The sequence below is a fragment of the Arachis ipaensis genome, chromosome B9 (genome assembly GCF_059453495.1).
Source record: "Arachis ipaensis isolate K30076 ecotype BB chromosome B9, ASM5945349v1, whole genome shotgun sequence".
In the NCBI taxonomy this organism is placed as follows: domain Eukaryota; kingdom Viridiplantae; phylum Streptophyta; class Magnoliopsida; order Fabales; family Fabaceae; genus Arachis; species Arachis ipaensis.
The window spans coordinates 144,394,092-144,421,211 of NC_142444.1; the positions used below are offsets into that span (position 1 = coordinate 144,394,092).

General features: G+C 34.0%; 4 protein-coding genes across 4 annotated transcripts; 3 read left to right on the top strand and 1 right to left on the bottom strand.

The window, feature by feature from the left end:
• Nucleotides 1–487: 487 nt before the first annotated feature.
• On the top strand, nt 488–8,956 carry LOC107616470 (uncharacterized). Its single transcript, XM_088499285.1, has 15 exons — nt 488–795; nt 1,893–1,995; nt 2,119–2,402; nt 2,801–3,329; nt 4,221–4,488; nt 4,597–4,696; nt 4,840–4,961; nt 5,400–5,484; nt 5,585–5,717; nt 5,858–6,012; nt 6,114–6,243; nt 6,700–6,873; nt 8,258–8,446; nt 8,563–8,640; nt 8,789–8,956. Exons 1-15 carry the CDS (start codon nt 488–490, stop codon nt 8,954–8,956), a joined length of 2,826 nt encoding a protein of 941 aa, XP_088355411.1.
• Nucleotides 8,957–15,478: 6,522 nt separating this feature from the next.
• Nucleotides 15,479–16,060, top strand: LOC148546656 (uncharacterized). Its single transcript, XM_088499287.1, has one exon. The coding sequence runs from the start codon at nt 15,479–15,481 to the stop codon at nt 16,058–16,060; it is 582 nt and encodes a 193-aa protein (XP_088355413.1).
• Nucleotides 16,061–16,546: 486 nt separating this feature from the next.
• Nucleotides 16,547–21,059, top strand: LOC107616467 (COBRA-like protein 4). Its single transcript, XM_088499288.1, has 6 exons — nt 16,547–16,678; nt 18,797–18,979; nt 19,591–19,612; nt 19,875–20,022; nt 20,099–20,376; nt 20,953–21,059. The coding sequence occupies exons 1-6, from the start codon at nt 16,547–16,549 to the stop codon at nt 21,057–21,059; spliced, it is 870 nt and encodes a 289-aa protein (XP_088355414.1).
• A 2,251-nt stretch (nt 21,060–23,310) lies between these two features.
• LOC148546657 (uncharacterized) lies at nt 23,311–25,242 on the bottom strand. Its single transcript, XM_088499289.1, has 9 exons — nt 25,036–25,242; nt 24,845–24,942; nt 24,674–24,758; nt 24,492–24,581; nt 24,189–24,281; nt 23,979–24,110; nt 23,704–23,825; nt 23,531–23,600; nt 23,311–23,448 (listed from the first exon to the last, which is right to left on the bottom strand). The coding sequence occupies exons 1-9, from the start codon at nt 25,240–25,242 to the stop codon at nt 23,311–23,313; spliced, it is 1,035 nt and encodes a 344-aa protein (XP_088355415.1).
• Between the last annotated feature and the right edge of the window lie 1,878 nt (nt 25,243–27,120).

A 27,120-nucleotide genomic window follows, 5' to 3' on the forward strand; every position in this document is an offset into this window, starting at 1 on the left:
GGCAGAGATGTGACAAGCTTAACATATTCCAATAAAGTATATGCATGATCCACATGCTTTCTGGTTATAAGATAGGTGAGTTGTAATGTTTCTTGTGTTAGGCTATGGAATCAAATCATGAATAATTGAATAGCCCCTATATAAAGAGTTTCAATGGACTTGGACTGCAGAACACAAGCATTGAACTCACTCCAAAAAAAGAGTAGTGACAATGGCAAGCAAGTTGCATGTTCGATCAAACAGTTTGCCAAATGGATCTCATCCATGCTCCTCCAGAGTAAGAGATTAATTGAACAACCTCAAGGCTTTCGAAGCAACTTGGACGTCTAAGTCAATTGTCACTAGCTTGTCCTTTTTGGAAGATGTATACTCTTGTTTGGATGATCTTGTCAATGTTGCATCAACCCAAAAGGTAATCTCTCAATAACAAGGTGACAAATGCATTGAAGAAATCTTGGATATATGTGGCATCACAAGGGACACAGCTATGCAGATCAAGGAGAATGTGCAATTCCTTCATTCAGCTCTTAGAAGGAGAAAGGTTGATTCAACCATCGAAACAAGCATAGCTGAATTGCAATTGGTGGATGCAACTTTGAACATCCTTTTAAAAGAAGGTGCTAATGGTTCCAACATGAAAGTAGGACATGAGCAATTGGAGGCTTTGGAGATTGCAATTGAAGGCATTGAGATTACAGTAGAAAGCTTATTTAGGAGCATGATTAAGACTAGGACATCCTTTTTGAACATATTATCCCATAGAGACTATGTTCAAGTTCAACATAAAGCAATTCTGTACATATGTATATAACAAACACAATGCAATACTTATACAATCAAATCAAATACACAGAAAAGTTTATACTTTCATTACAATTGCAGAGTATAGCCAGTTGTATAGTGGATTAATTGCTTGTATTAATTTTATCTTCAAAAACAAAAGTATTAACTTTTCACTCCATCTTTTGTTCTAAATTATTTGCACCAACCAATATTATAGACATAATAAATATAGTGCATGAAGTTTTCTTTTGTATTTTTTGTTATTTGAACATAATCTAATTAAAGAGAAAGCATGTTCACTTGTCCCTCATGCATCAATCAACTTGTTCATGTTCATGGCTATGACTTTCCTTAGAATATTAAGATCTTGATGCTCAAAATATGCTTGTTTCGATACTTGAATCTTCCTTGATCCTTCTAAGAGCAGCTCAAATGTCATAATGAACGTGATATCATGTACATCATTTTCTTCATATTCATGAAATTTCTACCAAACATTACTGGCTTTTGTTTTCTCTTTTATTTCTCTATATTACATATTAAACGAACTCATTATAATTTCTTTTCATATTCAATTTTTCCCTTTTCGGTTTCTAAATTTTAGGGTATTAAATATATAAATAATTTTTCAAAAATAATACGTATGTATCAAATATCAACCACTAAATTAGTAAAAAATACATATTAAAAATATAAAATACATATCATGCATATTTTTTGTGTGCATGATTGATATTTTTATTTTATTTATAAAAGAACAATGCTAAGGAACCAAAAGGGTATTAGCCAAAAACCAGCCAAATACCTTTGGTGAATCCAAAATCTCTACGAGTTAATATATATGGATGTTTCTTCTGCTAAGTATCAGAATGTTTCTTTTTCATACTAAATAGATGTTATTTTATATATTTTTCGAATTCTTTTGTATTACAAATGTGAATGTCTCTATTTCTTTAAGAATTTCATATTTTTTTTTAAATTTTATAGATATTTAATTATTTTTGCTAAAATATAACTAGATATTTCTTTTATTAAGTATTAGGATATTTTATTTTTCATATTAAATGAATGTTTTTTTTTATAATTCATGGCATGCCCGCCTTGTCCAGTGTAAATTATGACATCTCCTTCGTCCATATCATCCTCGTAGCCACCGGAGACAATAACACTCGTTGCAATTGGCTCATTGTTGGGGCTCATGGAAGCTGCCAGGTAATCAATGCCAGCCTAGATCTGACCGTGCAATCCAAGGACACACAATTCCATCTGAAAGAGGAACACGTCGCCAACATACACACCGGGAATCGCTCCGAAGATTCGCTTATCGCGGTTTAGCCAAAGATCCTTCATACTCATCATCTGCGCCGCACGAATATCCCCTCTTTGCCGCATCCACCGCGCCATCTTGGCATTGAAGGAGCCGCGACGGTCAACGACGAAGATGGCGGAACGGAAACCAAGGCGCGTGAATCCGCTTCGAGCGTTGCCTCAATCGGTGACGAAGTCGAAGGTGGACTTCGTGTTGAAGCAGTTGTCTTGGATGCGCTTGTTGAGGACGTCGCGGAGAGCATGGAAGTCGCCGGCGCTTCCAGCAGCATTGGTGCTGGTGAGAGAGAAAGGTCTGTGTGTGTGATTGTTGGAGGTGGGTAGGTTAATATGAAAGAGAAGATGAATATTTTTATAGATTTTAATTAGGTTTACTTAATCAATTTTAAATTTTTTAAATTTTGAATTTAAAAAATTTAAAATTAATAATTAATATAAATTAATGTGGTTTTGTTTAATTTTTTGCTGCTAACCTCTTGGTTCTATATATTTTTCTTTTTCGAATTCTTTTGTATTACAAATGTGAATGTCTCTATTTCTTTAAGAATTTCGTATTTTTTTAAATTTTATAGATATTTAATTATTTTTGCTAAAATATAACTGGATATTTCTTTTGTTAAGTATTAGGATGTTTTTTTCATATTAAATGAATATTTTTTTTTATAATTCATGGCCTGCCCGCCTTGTCCAGTGTAAATTATGACATCTCCTTTGTCCATATCATCCTCGTAGCCACCGGAGACAATAACACTCGTTGTAATTGGCTCATTGTTGGGGCTCATGGAAGCTGCCAGGTAATCAATGCCAGCCTAGATCTGACGGTGCAATCCAAGGACACACAATTCCATCTGAAAGAGGAACACGTCGCCAACATACACACCGGGAATCGCTCCGAAGATTCACTTATCACGGTTCAGCCAAAAATCCTTCATCCTCATCATTTGCGCCGCACGAATATCCCCTCTTTGCCGCATCCGCCGCGCCATCTTGGCATCGAAAGAGTCGCTCGCGATGATCAACGACGAAGATGGCAGAACGGAACCAAGGTGCGTGAATCCGCTTCGAGCGTTGCCTCAGTTGGTGATGAAGTCGAAGGTGGACTTCGTGTTGAAGCAGTTGTCTTGGATGCGCTTGTTGAGGGCGTCGCGGAGAGCATGGAAGTCACCGGCGCTTCCAGCAACATTGGTGCTGGTGAGAGAGAAAGGTCTGTGTGTGTGATTGTTAGAGGTGGGTAGGTTAATATGAGAGAGAAGAGGAAGGTTTTTATAGGTTTTAATTAGGTTTACTTAATCAATTTTAAATTTTTTAAATTCAAAATTTTAAAAATTTTAAATTAATAATTAATATAAATTAATGTGGTTTTGTTTAGTTTTTGGCTGCTAACCTGTTGGTTCCATATACTTTTCCTTTATAAAAATATTATGTGCACACTAAAAATCAGTGATCATGTATTTATGTATATATATATTATATTCAATATATATTTTGTTTTTTTATATTTATATTAATAATTAATTTAATGACTTTTTTTATGTACACCAAGCATCATTGTTTTTGTTTATTCTAATTTTCTTTTATTTTGATTTCTTATGAAATCTGTTGACAAAAAAGTGAAAAACTAATACGTCTGATTTCTTATAGAGGCCCAATTTTTTAATCCGGCCAAATTCTATCTATTTATAGTTCTGTGGAAAGCAAAGATCAAAGCCTGATCATGAAGCAGGCCTAGCCTGGGCCTACCAAAAGAATTCAAATTATTTCTTTTTGATACTTTATAAAATAGAAATCTACATATAAACTAAGCCCATAAAATCCGGTCCAATAAAAATATAATAATAATAATAAGTTGAAGACGACCCATCACAAAAAATATAGAAGACGACCATAGTCTCTTAACAAAAAAACAAGGAGCATATGGTTAATACATATGTAAATTTTATATGGTTAATACATATGTAAATTTTCAACTTGAAACTCCTAACATGTTTTGATCTTCAATCTTTCTTATTAATGGTGATAGTATTGTGTTTGCATGTGAACAAGACACTATACGCTTCTAACTTTGTTGTTTATATTTATAAATTGTGTTTGCTGTCATGTGATTTATGAAGTTGAACAAGATACAGTGTACTTTGAAGAAGGAGGTCATTAATCAATTCCGAAAAATTCTCAAAGAAGGAGAGCTGTATTCTATATCTCGATTCACGATAGTTCCAAATATTGGTGCAGCAAAAGTTGTAAAGCATCGATATAAGTTGCTTTTTCGGTTTGACACGGAGGTTATTCCAATTTCTGATGATGAGTTTCCAGAGGCTTCATATTCATTAGAGACTGTTGAAAGTGTTGTTCAGATGGGACAAGATTCAGTCTACTTGATCGGTATAATTATGATTTACTATCTTAAATGTACTCTAATCACAAATAAAATGGATATGTATGTTATAAATCATCATTGTGTGTTAATCTCTTTCTGTTTGATGTGATCAGATGTCATGGGTTTCCTGATAAGTGTTCGTGACTATACTGATGTTGAACTTGACGATGGAAAAAAGTTTAAATTAGTTCTCATCCAATTGTATTCAAATGGGTTAGCATTTTATTTGATTGTATTTTGTTTGTTGCGATTTTTAGTATCTGATTTGGATTTTTTCATTCTTTATATGTCCGTATTCATCGAGTCTATTAATAAACAAATTAGTCAGTACTTATGTTGAACACGTCGTATTGTAGCTCTTATCTCACCTGTAATTTATTTGGAGATTTTTTAACAAAGATGCGGTTGGCTCTTATGAATGCTGTCTCGCAACCGCCAATCATTTTACTCCAGTCTGTCAAGGTCAAGATTTATGAAGGTATTCTGAATTTTCTTTTAGAATTCATTGTTTCGTAAAGAATTTCAGTACTAAACATATAGCTTCAAATATTTAAATTACACCTGATTTACATAAGTTTTATAAAAAATTAGTAGGTTATTATAATGTGTGAATAAAGTTAATGTTTTAATTAATGTCAATCTAATTATAAATGAATAGTCCCAATACTAAAAACAAAGATAATGTAAAGATTAGAAGCTATGGAGCATGTGATAAATATGATATTTTGAGTATAAACTCAGTCAAAAAAGAATTCTTAGAGAGGTTTATGCCCTTATTAATATACTATTGATAATAATATTTGATTTTATGACTTCAATTAGAATTATTTTCGGATGATAAAGTTTATTTTGATGTTATTTTTTTCACATAAAAATAATATATTGATTTTGATTATTTTTATTTTACCAATACTAGGGAAGGTTGTAGTTCAGAATGTAATAGATTGTACCAAAATCATGATCAATCCTGATATTCCAGAGGCTGTATGTTTTATTACTAGGTAAGCATGAATTTTTCTTCTAATTGGTGTTATGTATTTTGTGTATATTGACATTAATGTTGGTATTTAGTAACCTTTTTTGTGACTATAAAATATGTAGATTGGATCCTTCGGAGTCATATTTCATTGACTCTATCACCCTTGGTAATGGATTTATTGTTGCTGATGTCGATGATGATTTTGTCAATCTCTCTATGAATAGGAGTATTAAGGAATTAAGAGAAAATGATGCGGTTAGTGGAACTTAATTTGTCATTTTTAGGATTGTTGTAAACTATGTGTAACTTTGCTTATTATAGTTGTCTTTCTTTGAAATTTTGTTTTTGTGTTGCTCATCATTGTAATTATTTCTAATTCAATATTTGTGATATAGGATGGTTTCTTCAATATTGTTGCTAAGATTAAAAGTATATGCAACAATTTTGATTGGTGGTACTACTCATGTGTCTGTGGTTATCCTTTGGAGCTTTTTAGAAATCATTTCAGTTGTTCCGAATGTGGAAGGAAAATAAAGAATGCTGTGAAGAAGTATGCCCGATTTACTTCTAAGAAATATCATGTTATATAATTTATATGTGAAATTAGTTCATTGTTAAAAGATCTTATAATTATTTTATGTCTTAATTTAGGTACAAGGTTTTAGTAGATGTTGAGGATGCTACTGGAAGTGCTAGATTTGTTTTGTATGACCGTCCTGCAACGCTCTTATTCAGGAAAAAGCTCATTGAGGTTCTTCGGGATTTTGATACTGAGCACTCGGTATAGATATATATTTCATAATACCAAAACACATATTTTATACTTTTTCATTTATTAATGATATTTGGTCTTTTGAGTGACATTCATTTATTTTGGTTGACTTCATTTTTATTTTATACTTTTCTGGTTAATTGTAGGTTGTGTATGCAACCCCTTATCCACCATTCTTTGATGATGTAATTGGAAAGGAAGTTGTGTTTAAAGTAGACCGAAAAAAAGTTGAAAATAGACCAGATGTTGGGACATTTAAAGTAGTCAACTGTTCTGATGATCATGTGATTGTTAACAAATTTAAGACAGATCCTGTTTCCAGTGTTAGTAGTTCCATTCCATACTTTTACTTTGGACTTTGTTTACCGTGAATTGATCTTTTGTTCTTTCAAAGACATATAGTTACCATGCTTTTTTTGTTTTTCCTTTTTTATTTCTATCTTGATCAATTAACATTTTGTGTAGAGACTTCTCCCACCAACTGTATTTTCACCGATTTATGAGGATGTCATTCAAAATCCGCAGCCTCATGATGAAATATCATCTCTTGGTAGTAGAATCTCAGTTACTTCTGACAATATGGAATCTATTGAAGTTGATATGGAGGCTTTGGGTGCTGCATATAACCTTACAAAGCCGGTACAAAATAGTTTAGATTGATTTTGTATAAATATAAATGATATTAAGCATGCTGTTTGGATTCAATTTAATTAATTTTCTCATGTTTCTTTCGTTTCTTTTGGATCATAAAATTCAACAAATTGTAGGATCCTTGTGTTCTGTTGGCTGGTACAATTACATCTATCTCTAATGATAAGAATTGGTGGTACTCAGTTTGTTTGTGTGGTGAAAAAATAGATGCCGACCAATCTAAGCTCTTTTGTCACCTTTGCTTGACACATTGTTCTGATGGAGTTTTGAGGTTATCTTTTGAACTATGTTCATTTTTATTTATATATTGTTTAATTAGTAGATTTTTGGGTTATTTTTGGATTATTTTAAAATATCTTTACTGTTATTTTGTTATTGTAGATACAAAGTAAAAGTTTATGTTAATCACGCTGGTGGTTGCAATGCATTAATTCTCCATGATGGAGATGTGCAGCACTTAATGGGGCGAAAATGTTCTGAGGTTTTAAGAGATGATAACTCCTTTATCTTGGTTAGCTTCTTCACGAGTTACTTCTGAATGAGATTAATTTATTATCTATTTGTTACATTGATGCGTATAATTTATCTAAAAATTGTGAACTATTCAGATATGGATTTTGATAACAACTCATTTATTTCATATAGTGCTATAAGTAATATTGAGAATTTGTATTTTTTCCTGCTAATATTGAAATAAAATTAGTGAGGAGTTTATTCTTATCTATGTTATTATACTCCACTTGAATTTTAGTTGGATATGTTTAACATTTAGTTGTTTACTGTTTGTAATCTAAAACTGATGAGTGAGTTGTTTCTCTTGAAATTGGTAATGTATTTAGGAGTTGGTTGTGTGTGTGTATTTTTTTTTTTGTTAGTGGTATTTTTATTTTTAAAAACTTTTATGTCTTGCAGGTCACATTCTTAACTTTATTAGAAAACAAGACATTTAATTTTAATTTCATTTATGATGCTAAGTTAGTTTCTAATCTTTGAATTATTGATGTTGTATTTTTTATTGGAGATTTAATTCAATAAATTAATAATGTTGATGTTCTGCTTTTTTTTTTTTTCACCATGTTCTCTAGACTGGAACTCCTTATCTCTTATATTTCTACCTGTTAAATGATATATCTTTATTCATTTAATGTAAAAAAAAAATGTTGTAGTTAAAAGTAAAAAATTCTGTAAAATTCTCTCTGGTGTGATATCAATTGATGATTTCCTTAATTTGTATCTTAAAGATACGTCATGTGTATTGTTACTACTCTTTAATTTGTTCTCTTTCTGTGTCTTTGATTTTTTGGGTTTGATATTCTATTCTTTTTTTTCTCTGTATATTCAGATACTGACTTCTTTATTCTTCTATTGTCAGAATGAAGAATTTCACTTGGATGCATCTGATTTTTTGTACAAATTGATAGGAAAAAAATTGGTATTCATGGTTGATCCTCAACCCGTTGAGAGTGACACAATATGCCATGCGTATAATGTTTTTAAAGTTTCTACACATGAGTTTATGTTAAAGCTGATTGAACGTGTTGAGAATCGTGCTTTGAATACGGTTAGTTTAGTTTTCTCTATTGACTTCCAAGATATTTTTTAATAAGTGTTTGTTCACTTTTTTACTATTATGCGTAACAATGATATTGTCTTCTTTATCAAAACATGTATAATTAGTGTGCTATTGTTTCGGCCTCAAATGTGGCTTCTATTGAAGACACTGTTGCACATATTTCTGGTTCAGTATTACCTGATGTAAGTTTTCATCTCTGTGTTGTATTTCCGATCATTATTCCTTGATATCGTGTTTTTGTAGGACTGATTTTTTATTGCTTAAGTATTTCGTCTTTTATTAAATTTCAGTAAATTTAACAGATTTCATTTTTGTTGTCTTATTTCTTAGCACAAATCTGTTCGTGTGGTAAATGAAATTGTTTGCAACAAGAGATTGGCATCCCCATACCGTGATGTACCAAGATCTACAAAGCAAAAACTTGAAGATGCCTTTTCTAGGAGTATAGATGAAACTTGGAATGATAATGAGGAGACATCATCATCTATGAATATTTAAGATCATATTCAGTTGTTGCTAATGTGATTTGCCTAGAATGTTTAGTTACAATGTGTGATTTAGTTTCTTTGTGTTAAAGATATGGTGTTGTAGTTTTCTTGAATTGGGTTGTTGTGAGTTGGTTGGACTTACACATTCTGTTAACATTTTACTTGCTGAAGTTCTAAATTCAAATGTTTCCTTTTATTTGAGTAACCTACAATTTCAGTTGTAACTTTATTAGTAAATAGTAGAGTTTGTGTTCTAATTAAGAATTTTTAGTATATTACTTGCGGAATTGATGCATGCATTTCTAACAGGTGGTTTGGGAGACGCAGTTCTCCCAAAGAATTAAGGTAAATATTTTGTCCTTTTTCTTTGGTCTTATATCAACTATATCTGATCATTTGTAATTTATTAGGATTTTTTTGGATATCTTTCCTGTATATATGAATTAACTATTATTTTTTCCTTTTTATATTGGTATCCGAGTACACTGATTTCAAAGTGTTGTTTGCGGTGGAGTTACTGCAATTGATGGAGTTGGTTGTGTTAGGAAAATTACTTGCATTTGAGATCTTAGGTTAATAAATTAGCGACTTGCGTGTGTATGAAATTTTCTTTAATTATATTTGTTTTGGTTGTTATTTATGTTTATCTTCTTAATTGTGTTGTTTATATTTTTAAGTTGTATTTGTTGTTCCATAATTTATGAAGTTGAATAAGATACAATGTTCTATGAGATAAGATTTCTATAGCCAATTCTAAGATGTGCTCATCAAAATTAATGTTTTGAAAAGCAACGATACTTATGCAAATTATGAAGAGTTAGGAAAAAGTACTTATGTATTGAATGGTTATAGAGTAAATAAATCTGTTACATTTAGTTAAGAATTGAACAACAAAAGTACTTTTTATCAACGTAAAAAGTGACAATCCAAGAACACTAAAAAAACAAATCCAAAAGAAGGAACCGAAATTTTCAACCCGTGCGTGGCACGGGTCTTCTGCTAGTAATCATGCTAAAAGAGATCGATTTCGGTTAACAGAACCGCATTCTCTCTTTCATGAAGAATTCTTCTCTCATATGGAGTGTTTTCCTGGATTAACAGCTTCGTGCTTACTCGTTTGTTATTCACCCCTTTGCGCATACTTTTCTCTTTAGCTTCTTTTTCTTTTTCACAATACTACATATGGTCTGCCAAAAGGAGCAATCTATCGACGGCAAAGTTATTTCCATCAACCCTGATGAGGACGACAGTTTTGCTGCAGAAAATTTTAATTTGGTAGGAAAAATTCTGTCGGACAAAGAAGTTAGTTTCAACACCTGCAGAGTAGTTCTTCTAGGTATTTGGGGCCATCCGGAAGGAGTAGCCATTTCTGATGTTGGCAGAAACAAACTGTTCATCAGCTTTAAGGACGTGCGAAAAGGGATCCAAATACGGAATGGAGGGCCCTGGAGTGTTCGTGGACATCTTCTTAATCTGCAGATATGGAACGGACGAGAGTCAGTCTATGAAGTGGATCACAGGTATATGGAGTTATGGGTACAAATACATGGACTTCCACTCAATTATATAACAAGGAAAACAACAGAAATTATTGGTAAGAAATTAGGAACTGTGATGGAAACAGAAAATCCCAGATTAAATGATACACTACAGAGAACGTTCTTGAGGGTGAGGGTAACAATGAACATCACCAAACCTCTGCCAACTGGTTTCTAGTTAGCGACACAGAATCATCAAACTCTTTGGGTGGACTTCAAGTATGAGAGGATACAGGACATTTATTGTCTGAATTGTGGAATCCTAGGTCATACCAAGAAGGAATGTATGAGCCCAATGGCAGTGGCTAGCTGGGACCACATGCAACCTAGGTATGGGATGGGTTTAGGAGTTAATCGAGCCAGGGCCATCTCAGCCAGGGGGAAAGAGCAGGATGAGAAGGAAATGAACAGGGAATGGACTGAGGCTAAACAGAATTGTGAGGGGAGCGCGCCAGAATGGAGCATATGAAGGAGCATTCGGCCGAAGAGAGTAGTACGGGCAGGGGACTACAAATAGGGCCTCTGCGAAATCTCGAAGCAAATTCTGACCAACAGACGGCGTTAGGAAGGGAAACCCAGGGATCTAGGCTGCATGGTGAAGCAGGGGAAGCTTTGAGAAAGGGTGACAAATCTGCAAACACTAGAACTGACATCAGGAAAGGTTATGATAAGCTCCAAGAGATAGGTGAAGTTAGTTGTGCATTTAGGCCCAATGCCACGTTTTCTATGGAGCAGGCAGCCTCTGGACCTTTTCATTCTCAGATTATTCATATGGGGCCTCAGGAGCATCTTGAGGTTGAGGAGAACGAGGAGCGCCAACCTTTTCGTAATAAAACAAGGCTGAATGAGGGACGTTTGGATGAGCCCAAGCAGATGGAGGATTGTTTCCAGTGTCAACAAGTAGAGGATGATGCTTGGGGGAATTCCAAAAAGCTAACAATCAGGGAAGAATTGGAGAAGCTTTTTGGCAAGAAAGAGGCCCAAGCTAAGCATCATGGCAATGCGAAAATCAATAAGCAATCTGAGTTGGAAACACGAATCGTTAGGCATGGCGCAGGACAGTTGTGGAGCTATAGGGACAAACCAAAAATGAAGAGAATCGTTACTGTTGCCGGTAGAACCATGATTCAGCGAATGGATAATGGAGAGGAGTATTACGTCGAACTAGCTGAGGAGCAGCAACATATGGAAGAGGAGATTGCTGCTGGGTCGGAGCAGAGGAACGAAAGTCAACGTGTATTGGAGCTGGCTTTTGATATGGGGATGAATCTAAACTCTAAAAGGTCAAGGGATACGAGCAGCCTAGCAGTCTTTGTAGACAAGTTCGAGGATGATGAACAGCTAAAAATAGAAAAATCAGGTAAGAAGTTCAAATATGTTGCTGGATCAGTTATGGCTGAGGAGGCGGGCCTTATCACGCCCCACCAGCAGCCATGATTGTTGTCAGCTGGAACTGTCGTGGTATGGCGGTCCCATCGACAGTGCCTGAATTAAGAAGTATTTGTAAATCTCTTAGGCCGTCCGTTTTATTTCTTATGGAGATTAAAGCTGGTAATCTTAGTTGTGTTAGGACTAGGAGAAAGTTAGGTTTTGATAATATGTTTTGTGTCGAGTCCCGGGGATTGTCCGGAGGGCTCTGTCTTTTTTGGAAAAGTAATATAAATATTAATGTTTATGCTTGGTGTGACAACTTTATTAAAGCCCAGATAAGCACTGTTAATGATAATGTTTGGGAGGAAATTTTTGTCTATGGCCATCCTGATTTTAAGAGAAGGAATGAGTTATGGAATGAGTTAACTTGTGTAGATAATAATCTGCATGTGCCGAGGGCTTTTATTGGGGACTTTAATGATGTAATTGCACAGCATGAGAAAGTGGGATTGCATCCAAAGCCGACTAGTTAGATTGACACTTTCAGGTGTTTTCTAGATAAGAATGCTCTCATGGACTTGGAGTTACAAGGGACTAAATACACATGGTTTAGTAACCCAAGGAATGGTTTTGTTACTAAGGAAAGGATAGATAGAGTACTTGCTAATTGGGAATGGAGAAGAGCTTTCCAACATGCCACCCTTTCAGCTTTACCATCTATTAGCTCTGATCATATGCCTTTAGTTCTCAATGTTACACCCAGGGGAATAAGGAGCAGATGCTTTAAATTTGAGACTTTTTGGGTTGATCATGCTGATTGTGGTAATATCATCAGGAGAGGATGGAATAGTGTTTGTATAGTACGGTTGATCATTGGACAAATTTGACTCGAAGGATGAATAGTTGTAAGCAAGAATTGGTCAAATGGAGCAAGGTTAACTTTAAGAGGGCTGATGTTAAAATACAAAATCTAATGCATAGCCTTAAGCTAGCAGAGAAAAGAGAATACTCGGATACTCAGCAACAGGAAATTAGTAATTTGAAAATGGATATTATTAAGTTATGGAAACAGGAGGAAAAGTATTGGGGTCAGAGATCTAGAGTGAAATGGCTGAAGTTTAGCGACAAGAATACTGCTTTTTTCCATGCTTCTACCATCCAACGAAGGGACATGAATATGATTGAGAGATTAAAGGATATTAGTGGAGAATGGGTGTGTGGTGAGAATCAGATACTTAAGTTGGCTATTCTTCATTTTCAGAATCTTTTTAAAGCTTCCGACAACCTTGTTATGTCTGAATGCATTAGCAAAATCCCTATTAGAGTGACTGAAGATATGAATCGAGAGCTAATGAAAGAGGTTTCTGATCAGGAAATCAAAGAAGCTACTTTCAGCCTTGGAAGTCTTAAGGCTCCGGGTCCAGATGGATTAAATGGCCTTTTTTTCCAAAAGCATTGGGCAATTATTGAGAAAGAGGTTTCTGAAATTGTTAAGCATTTCTTTCAGGAAGGGGTCCTACTAAGTAGCATCGGAGATACTATTATAGTTTTGGTTCCTAAGACCAATTACCCATAAACTCTTAATCAGCTTCGACCGATCAGCTGTTGCAACTTTATATATAAGAATATAAGATCATTTCTAAGGTGTTGGTTATTAGGCTTAGAAGAGTAATAGATGCGATTGTTTCACCTATCCAGAGTGCTTTTGTGGAGGGACGCCTCATTCAGGATAACATGGTAATAGTGCAGGAAATGTTTCGTGCTTTAAATAAAAAAGGGCAGTATGCTTCCAGAAATTTAGCCGTTAAGATTGATATGAATAAAGCCTATGACAGGGTTGAATGGTCATTCCTAGAAGCAACTCTGAAAGCTTTTGGGTTTAATCTGCACTGGGTTAAGTTGATTATGATGTGTGTCTCGCAGGTTTCTTATAAAATTAAGATCAATGGTGTTTTATCAAGAAGTTTTCTGCCGCAGAGGGGACTAAGGCAGGGAGACCCCTTTCGCCATACCTGTTTATCATAGCAGCTGAAGTTTTTACTATTCTTATGGACAAGGCTAAAGAAGAGGGTATAATCTCTGGTGTCAGAATTGCTCCCACTGCTCCAGCCATTTCTCATCTCCTCTTTGCGGATGATTGCATTATCTTCTCGAAGGATAGTGAGGAGGAAGTTTATCAGCTCATTACTATTTTAAATATGTATACAGAAGCCTCGGGGCAGCGAATAAATGTTGACAAGTCTGGGATTACGTTCGGCAACCAGGTTCCGATCAGAAATAGAGTAGAAATAGAAGAGATCTTAGGGTTGCCTGCTTGGGATCAACCAGGTAAGTACCTTGGTCTTCCGACTCAGTGGAGCAGATCTAAGAATAAAGCTCTGAGGTGGATTGAGGAGCGAGTGTCTGATAAGCTTTGCGGTTGGAAAGAAAAACTTCTTTCTCAGTCTGGGAGGGAGGTTCTCATCAAATCGATTATTCAAGTGATACCTGCCTATGCTATGAATGTCATCCTCTTTCCTAAAGGTTTTTGTCACCGCCTTTGTCAGAAAGTGGCTAAATTTTGGTGGGCCTCTACTGGTAAGGATAGGGGTATCTATTGGAGGAGTTGGGATAAAATTTGTGCTAGCAAAAGGGATGGAGGAATTGGTTTTAAGGATTTTTACAGTCAAAATTTAGCACACTTGGAAAAACAAGCATGGAGAGTTTTCGAATTCCCTAATGCGGTCTGGGTTCAGGTGCTTAAGGCTGTCTATTTTCCGAATGAGGATTTTAAAGTAACTAAGGCAGGAAAGGGAGCATCTTGGATCTGGAAAAGTATTGTGCATGGTAAGGATTTCTTTTTGAGAAATGGGAGATGGTTGATTGGGAATGGAGAAAAAGTGAGAATCTTGGATGATAATTGGATATTGAACATGAGGAAGAGTCCTATTGTTATGAATGATGACATCACGTTTGTAAAGGAGCTAATTAGTGAAGGACAGAGGTGGAATATAAGCAAGTTAAGAAAATATTTTGATGGAGATACTGTTGGGAAGATCATTAGAACCCCGGTGAGTGTTATTGGCAGAGAAGACAAACTTAGTTGGCCTCTTAAACCAGATGGAAAGTATACTATCAAAACGGGATACCATGCTGCTTGGAAAGAGCAGCATCTCGATAATAACAATAGCCCATCAACTAGTGATTACTTCAAGGACTTATGGAGAGACATTTGGAAATTAAAAGTGCCTCAAAAGATCAGAACCTTTCTATGGCGGACCTCGCATAACATTTTACCGGTCTTCCAAAATCTTTATAATAAGAAAATCTCTAACACTCCTATCTGTCCTATTTGTTTGCAGGAACCAGAGTCCACTGAGTATGCGATGCTGCTCTGCCCTTGAACAAGGGCTGCGTGATTTGGAGCCCAAATTCAATGCTGTCCTACGGCCCATACTGTCTCATCTTTTGGAAAATGGGTAATGGATCTTTTTAAAAATATGAAGGTGGGCATAGGAACTGATTATGAACTGTGTAGCAGCAGAGTAGGTTTTTTGGCATGGGAGGTGTAGAAAGCAAGAAATCAAGCAGTGCATCAGAGGTCCAAACCTAGTCCTTTACTAGTAATTAACAACGCTAAACAAATGGAGACTGAATTTGCAGATGTCGCAGAAGAACCAGCTATAAGTTCTATTCATGACAGAAGGACAGTTAGAAGGGTTACCTGGAGACCGCCTCCGCCAGGATGGATCAAGTGCAATGTTGATGCAGCATTTCTCGAAGTATTCTTTGGAGGAGCAACAGCGGCAGTATTCAGAGACCATGCTGGAAACCTCCTCACAGCCTCAAACTCTAAAATTGCGGCTTCCTCGCCTTTAGCTGCGGAAGCATTAGCGGTTAGGAAAGCACTAATAATAGCTAAAAACTTTCAACTGAAAAGAATTATCTTTGAATCTGACAGTTTGATACTCATCCAAGCTCTAAAATCAAAAGCCTCAATTGCAAAAATTCAAGTTATTTTGGACGACATTTTGGAATTAGCGCGAAATATCTCAAATTGTGGGTTTACCTGGGTGCCTAGAGAAGGAAATGCCTTAGCACATGAAGTAGCCAAGCTTACAGCTGATGGTTCTCTTCGACAGAATTGGCCCAGGTGCAAGCCGCAAGTCATCATGAACATTTTGAAAGAAGAGCACTACATGTCACTGCAATTGACAAACAGATAATGAGCATGCAGATTTGTTTTGGACTGGCTGTGTATAAATTAAATCAGACAGGGAATTACTTTGCTTGCAGGTTGAAAGTTTGAAGGCATTTTGGATATGGATTTTGGTACCTTTATTGTCGGGAGAGGGTGGAATGCCATGTTTGTTGTTTCTCTTCTCTCCTTGGTAGATCTTGTGTAGTACTCTTTTTTTGTTGGATATCAGATTCGAGATTTTGCATTAATGGAATTGAGGAGCAGGGTAGGGTTTGTGTTCTGTTCTTTGTCACACGCCGGCTTAGCTTGGCTCGTGCCAGTCCGGAGGGTGAGAAAGCCTGATTTCTGCATCTCGGAGCACACGCTTCTGCTTAGGATCCATCCGCTCTAATTTTTGCAGAATCTGAGTATCGAGTGACCGGAAGGTGATTGGAGGTAGTAACCTGAGATCTGGTCTGGCGGGGGTGCATCATCAGCCTGTTGCAATGGAGGATCTCTACTCTTGGACAACATGCAGAGGTTGCGATTGATGATAATGATGCAGGAGATGTCGATGCGGCGGCCGAGGAATGTGCCAGGGAGGGTGGAAGCGGAAATCACAGACAAGGACGAAGCTGAAAGGGGAGAGCAGTCACGATCCACGGTTGGGCAAAGGTCTACCAGAAAAACCCGAAATTGAATAATTGACACAGAGAGGACGGCTCAAGGTAGGGGCGCTGACGGACTTATCCCTCGCAGTGGACTTGGCGGCAAGGGAGCAGCAAAGTCGAGTTCTTGAATGGTAATGCAGGATCTGCATGGCGGATCCATCTCCAGGATCTTCATAGAGTGGAGTCAATGGCGATATGCGGTAATGGAACATCCCAAAAGGAAATATTGGGAATTCGGGCTGGGGATTGCAATGACGAAGAATGAGTTCGGCTACAGATGCATGCATTAAGTCCTCGGCCTTTTGGTGGAACTTCCGGCGCCAGCGGCAACGTGCTAACAGAGTATCATCAAAGAAGAAGATAGGCTTAGGTTCCTTAGGGTGGGTCTCGAACTGGGTAGGGTTTTGGAGCGAATGTGAGTTTTGGTTGTTTTGCCGGGTTAGTTATCTGGTCCAAGGCTATGTCAAAAAAAAAAAATCATGCACAAAAATTTATTAGAAAAAAAAAGTAAGAGAAGATAATAGTATAAATGCATAATACCCTTCATTTCCCGGCTAATTTTTTTTGTAATAAATTGGAGGACAAGAGGAGTGTGTTATACATAATTATAGAGAGTTGGTGTATTTCTTATAAATATAGAGACAATTTTTTTTAAATTAGAAACTAATCAAACTACAAATCGAAATCTCAAATTTAGGTGGTGTTAAAAAACTAAAAGTCAGATTTTGGGTGAAAATACAAAACTAAAGGTCAGTTTTGGGTAAAATAACAAAAAAGTTTTAGAAAACCTAAATCGGAGAGTCCGATTTGCATGTTTAAAAAATTTTTCAGCATTAAAATACAAATCTGACCCTCAGATTTATAAATTTAAAAAATAAAAAATAAAAACTATAAATCTAACTCTCAGATTTATAATATTCATACAAAATAAAAATATACTAAGATTTCACATTATTAAAAAACACCACCATAAAATCCAATAACTAAGAGTTACACTAAAGTTTTTTTCATATAAAAAAAAATTAGCCAATAAATCTATCCAAAATTTTTTGAGTAAATAGTCAAAATCGTCCCAGAAAGATATCCCGATTTTTATTTTGGTTCTCGAAAGATAAAGTTAATCAAAATCGTCCCCGAAAGATACACGATTAGTCACGTTAGTCCTTTCGTCAGTTGGATGATGACATGTCACGTTAAGTGCCATGTGGCATATGATGACGTGGGGGCTAATGCCACGTGTCACAAGATGATTGGTTGACGTGTCAGCTCAGTGACACCTGGCATGCCACATGTCAGGTCAGTGACACGTGGCATACCACATAGCACTTGACATGTAAAATAGCTATTTATAATCAAAATAGTCCTTGAAAGTTCAGATGTAAGTTATTTTCATCCCTGAAATTTTAAAAATTAATCAAATTAGTCCTTATATAATTTTTTTATTTTTCTTGATAATATTAAATTTAAAATATTTTTTGATACTACTAATTTTAATAGAAATGTAATTGAAAATCAAAAAATTAGTAATTATATATTTTCTTCTTAAAATTTTTTTCAATAAAATTATTTCTCTCCTTTAATTCTTGTCAAAATCTCTCTTATTCTTTTCTATTCTAAAACTTTTTTCTTACATTATTATATTTTGCTGGAATATATATATATACACTCAAAATTGAAATGTATGTATTTATTAACCTAAACAAAGTTATATGCTCAAAATCAAAATTTATGTATGTTAATCTAAACAAAGTTAATAAAAATTTATACATCTTTTTTTTTCATTATGATATCACTTTCATTTAGGTTAACATACATAAATTTTGATTTTGAGCATATAACTTTGTTTAGGTTAATAAATACATACATTTCAATTATATAATATATATATGGCCATGGATTCCTTGCTCCCACATTTTTGTAGGAGTATCAATAACCTTCATAAAAATAATTACAAAATATACCCCTTTTTTTTTGAAAAATTTACTAATTAAATTTTGACCCCTCAAATTATTGGTTTTTAACTTTGTTCCCTTTCTCTTTCATTTTCAGATTCAAAGCCATTTAGAGAAGAGAGATCTACTAGGGTTTCTCTCTTTATCAATTTCTGCTAGGATTTTCAATCCTCCTCTCTCTCTTCCTCTTCGCCTACTCCAAATCTCAATATCTTCCTCTTCCCCTCGCTGCCGCAACCTGCGCCCGCCGCCGCGCAACATACCGCCGCCGCGCAACTTGCCCCTGCCGCGCAAGACGCCTCCGCCGCCGCCGCGCAAGACGAGAAACTAAGAGAGATTAGAGTTCTTGGAGAGCATCAACGAGACTGAATAAATCTCCTTCCGAAATAGAGTTCTGAGTTTTCTCCTGAGTTTTTTTCTGCCGTCGCATCTGACTTTCTTCTATTTTGTTCTGTTGTATTCTGTCAAATAACTTCCGAGTTTTCTTCTGTTTTCTTCAAACCGAACCCTTAGTTTTGGATGTGCTCTAATTTTGAACCATTGCATAACCCAGTTTCAGGAAAGATGAAAAGGTACAGAACTACAGATTTTAAAATCTCTCAATGTTGAACTCTTCTTTTCAACAGATCCTGCTGTAAGTTTCTTCCTCACTGTGGTTCACTTTTTGATTGGTTAGGACTTAATTAAATTGCATGAATCAATTTGATAGGATCACAGCTTTTCCCTTTGCTGTGTAAATAGATTGTGTTTGTTGTTTGTATATTGAATTAGTAGATTACGGCTAGAGTAGGAAGGGATTTGAGCTGATTTAACACGTCTAAGAATCTGAACAAGTCCTTATCTTCAAAATCTTCGTTGAAAATTGCTATGGGCTTGTTCTGTAATCTTTCTGTAAATCTCTATAGGAAAAAATAGAAAATGAGAGAAGATTCTAGTGATTTTGTTTGGACAAGCGCCGCAAGACTCAAGCCCTGAGTAAGTTCTCAAACTCTGTTTTTATTTTTAGTATTTTCTATTTTCAGAACTTTCAAGATGGAAAAAGAGAAAATATTGAAAACAATAAAATTCTGTTTTTTTGTTTCTTCCTCCGGTTTTCTTATTTTTCTTTGCAAAATTATGAAAACAAAAAGTACTGAAAATGAAAATACAAACCAAACGATTTTGTATTTTTTTTCACTTTCTATGAAAATTTACTTAAGCAAGAATTCTAATGTTTCATTTGTTGTCTCTTATGCAGTGACATGGAATGTTACCTGCACATACTCACAATTTCTAGCAAGAAAGAACCCTGCTTGTTGTGTATATTTGTCATCCTTCTACAATGAAACTATTACCCCTTGTCCCTCTTGTGCATGTGGCTGCCAGAACAAAAGGAATTGTGTCAAGTAAGTCACTATTGCAAAACAGTTTATGCCATTAACATATTATGTGATTATATAACGGTTGCTATGGTGCATGTAGGAGTGACTCTAAAATTCTGAGCATGGTTGGTGTTCACACTCCACAGAAAGACAATGAACCATTGATGCAGTGCACTCATCACATGTGTCCAATAAGGGTGCATTGGCATGTGAAGCAAAACTATAAGGACTATTGGCGAGTCAAGATTGCCATAACAAATTTCAATTACAGGATGAACTATTCCCTCTGGACTCTTGCAATTCAGCATCCAAATCTCAACAATGTCACACAAGTTTTTAGCTTTGATTACAAGCCTATACTTCCCTATGCTTCCATAAGTGAGTAGTCTCAGCTAATAAATTCTTTTTTTATTGTTTCACAATTTGATAATCTATATATGAATCACTAATATACTCATATATATCCTCATAATATGCTTTGACATTCATATTATTTTTATATAGCAGCACAAGTACTTCAAAATTACTGACATGCTCATATCTTGATACCATAGTACATAAATATTTTTTTATCTCTAAAGTTCCTTTGCAGTGAATATATGATATGTTCCAAGTTTTGTTATTCAAAAAATTTAAGATAAATTTGTCTGTGTCAATTATTTCTATTTTTTAGTAAATCTTTTTTTATGTAATTATAATCTTTTATTTTGTATACATTTGTACAGCCGTTTCCTAATCTTTTAAAATTATTCCTACAAAAAGAACATTTTAAAGGTTATTGTATTAGTGTATTGTATATATTATTTTTTTATCCAATATCACATCTTAATTGATAACTACTAAATTTGTGTTATTTGAAAAATGGACAACTGATTTTAATTGTTCAAATAACATTTCTAAGACTAATAATTTTGAGAATAGTTATTCACATGTGTTCTCATTTTTTGTATGTAGATGACACTGGCATGTTTTTTGGCATGAAGAGAGCCATCATCAATCATGGCTTTAAGTTTGAAGGAAACTTTCTATATATCTCATGGATCACCCATGTTGGCCATTGATGATTCAATTGAGATAAGAAAGGTGCTCAAATCATGGAAGAACATCTACCCTCAGACCCCCTCTGCCATTTTCATCATCTCTGCTCATTGGGACACTCGTGTTCCATCTGTCAACATTGTTGAGAGGAATGACACCATTCATGACTTTTATGGATTCCCTAAACCTCTCTACCAGGTTTCTTTCCTTTAGATTCATTCATTTCCTTCTTTGTCATCCTTCTTATGCAAAGTTTCATCACTTAAGAAAGACAACACTTTTGTATACATGTGTGGACTCAAAGGCATGGAAAAAGGAATTGATGACATCATGGTTTCACTTGCTGCCAGAGATGGTAACAAACATGAATCTATTTTATCACTTTAACTTGGATTTTATCAAGAGAAAAAACTTGATTGATCATGGTGTGTTCTTTGTGTTGTAGGCATTGATTGGACTGAATACAAGAGGCAATTGAAGAAGGCAGAGCAATGGAATGTGGAAGTCTACTAATTTATATGATCACTCTCTGTAGATATAAATCCATGTTAGTTTTTCTATGATCATCATGATTTTCTCCTCCTTCATGAAACCACTTCATCATTTTGAGGGTCATACAAATAATATAAATGAAGGCAACATTGTTTTATTTACAAGTTTCCTACCATATCTTTTGTGAGGATTTTTTTAATACCATATAGTTTCCTTAATGATTAAAATCATAGTTTCGACACAGTATAGTTATAAAGCAATAATTTGTGAATAGTAAGCTATTTTGTATCACTTTTGAGACATTTAAATTTAAATTGAAACTAAATTTGATTTCACAAACATTAGAAACATTCAGTAGTGTTGATGCTTGAAGGTGGTCAATATAAGGGTTAAATTGGCCATCAATAAATGAGTTTATGGTGGCTGAAGATCATGCCAAACCCCTTTAAGCTAGTCAAGCAAAGTTTCTTAATTGAATATCTTATTTTTGTTTAAATGAACTATGATTTAAATTGTTTCAATGGAACCAAATTTAGGTGCTTAACTGCTCACGGAAACTATATGCATATATAATCAATGAGGAAAATACTATTTCAGATAAAATTTTTAGTTATTAGCAGAGCTAATCTTAACAAATTATTTTGTTATTTGTAAATTATCAATCTATAATTAGGAGTTTTAATTTATCTTTTTATTAAATATCAAGAAAAAAATTATCTTTATAGTGATTTTTAATTCAAACAAGTACAAATATCAAATTTCTAATTGACTTGTATATAAGAAAAAATCTTTATTCAAATATCTGGGTTTAACATTGTCTTGTGATATGAATTAGCAATCTGGTATATCCAAGAAAAAATCTGGCCAACAGATTATTATTTTTACCAAAACAAACGAAGGAATCAAGATCTGGAATATCTATTGGAATCATAAAATCAACAAAGCATTTTGTTATTTGCTTGTTCTTAGTACTGTAATGATGCCTTGATCTCATTATCCAATTATCTTTATTTGATTATTGTCTTAGTGATAAGTTAGAATTTCTGATGAGAAACAAACAATTTGCAAACCCAGCAGCTTAGTCAGATCATGGATTCTCCTTCTCAAACTCACCACAATGTTGCAATGCGGGTCCTTCTCAAACATCCAAAGGTCGATTGTCATTTTGTTTGACAAAAAGTTATGGCGGGTGTGATGAAATTACTTTTAGTTCCTTCTTCTCGACAATTGACCGACATCCTTATCAAATCTTCCTCCACTCAATCGTTTCATGCTAATCTTTTCAAATTGAAAATTCTTAACCTATATCATCTTCAGCTTGTGGGGGCATATTAAATTGACTATCTTCATATATCCAAAAACAAACTCAAAAAACAATAAGCATTTCCTTCCTTTCTACTACTATTTTTCATCACATGTTTCTATTTTCATATATTATTCTAAAAATAGTGAGTCATCATAATTATGTTAGTCATTAGAAATCTCATAAATTTTAAAAGATTTAATGAGTAGTAGATTTTACATAAATTGTATATATATTGCACTCACCTTCTCTGTTTTTTAATAAGAAAATAGAAACATATTTTCTTCTCTGTATATATCATCGTTATTTACGGAAATAAAATATATAGGTTATGAATAATTTATATTAACCGATAAAATAAAGGAAATTAGTAATATAGAATTGTAATATATAGAAAGATAAATTAGTATAAAAACTAATGAAACATAGCTTAGTAATCTTTCAAAAAAAATACTAAAAATATCTAAAAAAATAATTTCTCATTCCCAAATGTCTTCATGCTCTGCTTCCACCTTGGTCCTATATTTCCAAGTATTTTCTTGTATTACGAGACACAAATTATTGTACTCCTCTAAAACCATATCCACGGCAAGTCTCATTCGTGTGGAGTCGTTAATCTGCTTAGAGCACCAACAATATAATTCTAATTAGAAGTGTGTTGAAAAAATTATGTTAAAAATACTTTGTTATAAATATGACCTGAATATTGAAGTCATCTTGTAAAGTACATTCTCTCATCCAACTGGTCATCCAAACTCCGCTATCATTCCTAAAATATAAAGCATTCCACAAATAGTTATTATATCCATAATAACTATAAACTATTGAACGAGTAATGATATTTAAAATAAAAAATTAAATGTTAGACTTACGATCTATTTTTTTGAGTGGGTAGGCCAAAAGGTGTGATAGGCCAAAAGGTGGAGCAATCTATAACTTTAGATTTATCATCATTAAAAATATGATCATCTAACATCGCTTCTAAATAAGTTGCCTGTACAAGAGTAACTTCATGACACAAAAAAAAAAGTGAATTGTAAATGAGTTAAATTGACTAAGAGTACTAGTTACAACAAATGGTTATTTAAATTGTTAAGTTGTTAAGTGATTATAAATCATTGAGTACTGATTTGGAACAAATAATTACCACTTTAATTGTGATCCTTTTGCGTTGATGTTTTCCGACACAAGGCAGTGATTCCAATATGATTAAGCGACGACTCGTAAAGTCAACAATAACCAAATACCAATGTAGTTCCTCACAGATAGGGATAAAGACCTACTTTAGACCTTAAACCATTATAAACACTAAAAAATATAATAGTGCATTAATGGAAAACAAATTGGTCACTCGTACCCTAATGACGTGGCTAATTTTCAGTGACATATATGCTCCAAGGAAATCAAAGATAACCTCTGCCGGTGTATATTTGTTGCTTAAAGCATATCGCTGCATACAAATAAATATAGTTAAATGAAAATATGTTTTCAATTTAACAACTATTTTTGAACTGTTTATTTAATTATACACTTTACTCGTGTGAGTACATAGCATGGTTTAGTCTAGAAAAAAGAACTTCTTTTAAATTAGTATATCTACTCAAACTATTAGACAAAAATATTAACTAATAATTTAGAAATATTATAGGGATAATTTTACTGCGAAATGTGTAGGCATGAACCAGCAAATTGGATCTTCATTCCTACGTTGAAATACACGTGTCATCATAAGTGCCACCAGGTTTATAACCTACAATATGTTAAAATTATATGTAAAACATGTTTATAGGTAAATAGAGGCTTAAAAATATAATTACAAGAAAAAGAATAATATGCATTTACTCGTGATTTGACACATCTCTCCGGCGCAAGACATCTAAATGTACTTCTATAACCTTTTTCATCTGAGATTACCAACTCTTCAGAACTGCCAAAGTCATAAGATGGTTAACTGAGAGAATCATAGAATTATGGAACCATCATATATTACACATAATCATAAAATACACGTACGGATCTAACGTATCCGAAAAAATATAGGCTGCAACAGCAGCTTGAGAATCGGTTAACATCATCGAAGGTGTAGGCTCAAATGCAACAAGTGTCCACCACTGCGGTTAAAAAAAACTAGTTTCAAGATTACACTAAAAAATAAAGAAATAAAAAAAATACGTAAAAGAAAGAAGAAACAAAGATAAAGTTACCTTTGGCAGTACAGTTCCTACTCTAGCATGTGGTTGTCCATTAGGTGGAGTTGTTGCTTCATGAGTAATATCCGAGTGGAATAACTTTTTGGGTTGAATTGGCATGATACTAGTAAGATCACTAGTTTTTGTACTTTCCGAAGATTGCACAACTACAGTAGGATCCAATATGGAACTACTATTTATAAAAGTTATCTGTTGTGCCATGATCACATCAATTTTTTGGTGTAGAACATGAATGAGCGACTCTAAGTTTTCTATCCTTTTTGTTATATCGTTAAACATACTCTTGACCTCCATATTTTTCATTGGAAAAATCTTTTACTACTCACTCAGATAGTATTTTGTCTTGTACGGTACCATATAACCCCTTAGGATGAATATATAGCAAATTCAGTGATAAAAGATAAGATAAGATAAAAATAATACAAATTTTAAAATATTTATTTCTATCTTTTTTTTTTAGAAAAAAAGTTATCTAATTAAAGTAAGAAGATAAGAAGTTAAGAATAATAAGATTATATAAAATAATCTAATTTTATCTTTTTTAAAAAGCTAATATTTAATGAGTAATCTCAAATTTATTATTATTTAAATACAAGATAAAGGGATAGTATCTTAAACGGTGGAAAGTTGTTAAATTTTGGATAAATTTTAATTTTTAATTTAAAGTTAAATGACTAATTATTGGTTATCATATTTAAATTATTAAAATAGAATTAGTTGTGTGAAACACAATCTTATTCTTATATATAAACACTCAAGCATAGAATACTATTAACTATCTCTACTAAAACTGAAATTACAATCTAGTAGAGCAATGGAAGAAAAAGTAGTAGACGATCACATTGGATCTTCTTCGATGGAAATTACGAAAAATTCTCCGTTGAAACAAATACTACATGCAATAGAGGTAATATATCAAACTCATGATAAATTACAATGTTATTTATGTATACCAATACTAAATTTCTTTTTTATAATGTAGTCTTTATCCAAGAGAGTTGATGAGATGGAGAAAGCAATGTGGATGGCGAAGAAGTCACTTGATAAATTAACCGCCCTTCAATGTAAAACTGATGAGAAGCATGAGAAATTCGACAATACGGATCTATATGAGATGAAGAATAAATCATGTGGTGATGTAACAAAGAAAAACTCTCGTCCGTTGCAAGTAAAGTCCGAACATTGTGTGTTCATGGATTTATCTGACGAGAATAAGGACAGTGAGATTTTGTACAATCTGCCACCATTGTTCTACAAAGAGACGCAAACATGCCTGGATGGAGAAGGAAAATCGAAGCCAAAGTCAAGGTTCGGTATACAAAGAGATAGCAAAACTAATAAAACTGTGCAAGAACTTCCGAGTACGTTTGTAAGGCAAAAGGACAAATTGGCAAGAGTCAATAATCCACCATCTATCCAAAACATGGCATTTGTACGACCAGCTAAAATGCCAAAAATTGAGCACAAAGGTCAACTATCAAACAAGATGGCAGAAACTCGAGTACGCAAAGGGCCTTTAATTTTCATCATAGACAAAGCACGGTTAACGACCTCTACGAAACAAAAAAAATGGCTTTCAAGAACACTTCTATCCCAAAGGTATTTGATTTAGTTAAAAATAATTTATACGCATAGTATTCAAATACGTATATTGTGGATAACCTTTACGTTTTGTGCAGAATCTTAATTGTTCATTCAAACCACCTCAAGATATGAGGTTGAGCGAGGATTTGGTCAATATGGCTATGTACATCTTTGCTGCTGAAAATGATATAGCGTGAGTATTTTTTTTATCTTTTATCTTTAATTTTAGTTCTCTCTGTGGCTAACATGTTGGCTTTGTGTTAGAGAAGATTTGGTTCATATTCACGATACAACTGCAACTAGAGAAGATATGTTCTGTCTCGTACCTGGAAAGCAAGTGTCTGAACTGGTAATAAAGCTGATGACATTGAAGATAACATCAAATATTAGCATGACCAAATTAAAAAATGTTTGGTCCCTTCCATCATCATTTGCGGTAAGTCAAAATCTTGATTTTCTCATTTTAACTAAGTAAAATAAATAATCGTTGTGCTC

Excerpts from the sequence above, each read along its gene's own strand:
- LOC107616470 (XM_088499285.1), top strand. The coding sequence starts at position 488 with ATGCAGATCAAGGAGAATGTGCAATTCCTTCATTCAGCTCTTAGAAGG. Across the intron at positions 1,996-2,118 it reads GGGCTCATGGAAGCTGCCAG|CCAAAGATCCTTCATACTCA; the intron begins GTAATCAATGCC and ends ATCGCGGTTTAG. Across the intron at positions 6,244-6,699 it reads ATTTTGATACTGAGCACTCG|AGACTTCTCCCACCAACTGT; the intron begins GTATAGATATAT and ends CATTTTGTGTAG.
- LOC148546656 (XM_088499287.1), top strand. The coding sequence starts at position 15,479 with ATGGAGACTGAATTTGCAGATGTCGCAGAAGAACCAGCTATAAGTTCT.
- LOC107616467 (XM_088499288.1), top strand. The coding sequence starts at position 16,547 with ATGCAGAGGTTGCGATTGATGATAATGATGCAGGAGATGTCGATGCGG. Across the intron at positions 18,980-19,590 it reads AGAAACTAAGAGAGATTAGA|CGCCGCAAGACTCAAGCCCT; the intron begins GTTCTTGGAGAG and ends TGTTTGGACAAG. Across the intron at positions 20,023-20,098 it reads AACAAAAGGAATTGTGTCAA|GAGTGACTCTAAAATTCTGA; the intron begins GTAAGTCACTAT and ends TGGTGCATGTAG.
- LOC148546657 (XM_088499289.1), bottom strand. The coding sequence starts at position 25,242 with ATGGCACAACAGATAACTTTTATAAATAGTAGTTCCATATTGGATCCT. Across the intron at positions 24,943-25,035 it reads TAGGAACTGTACTGCCAAAG|TGGTGGACACTTGTTGCATT; the intron begins GTAACTTTATCT and ends TTTTAACCGCAG. Across the intron at positions 23,601-23,703 it reads CCCACTCAAAAAAATAGATC|GAATGATAGCGGAGTTTGGA; the intron begins GTAAGTCTAACA and ends TTTATATTTTAG.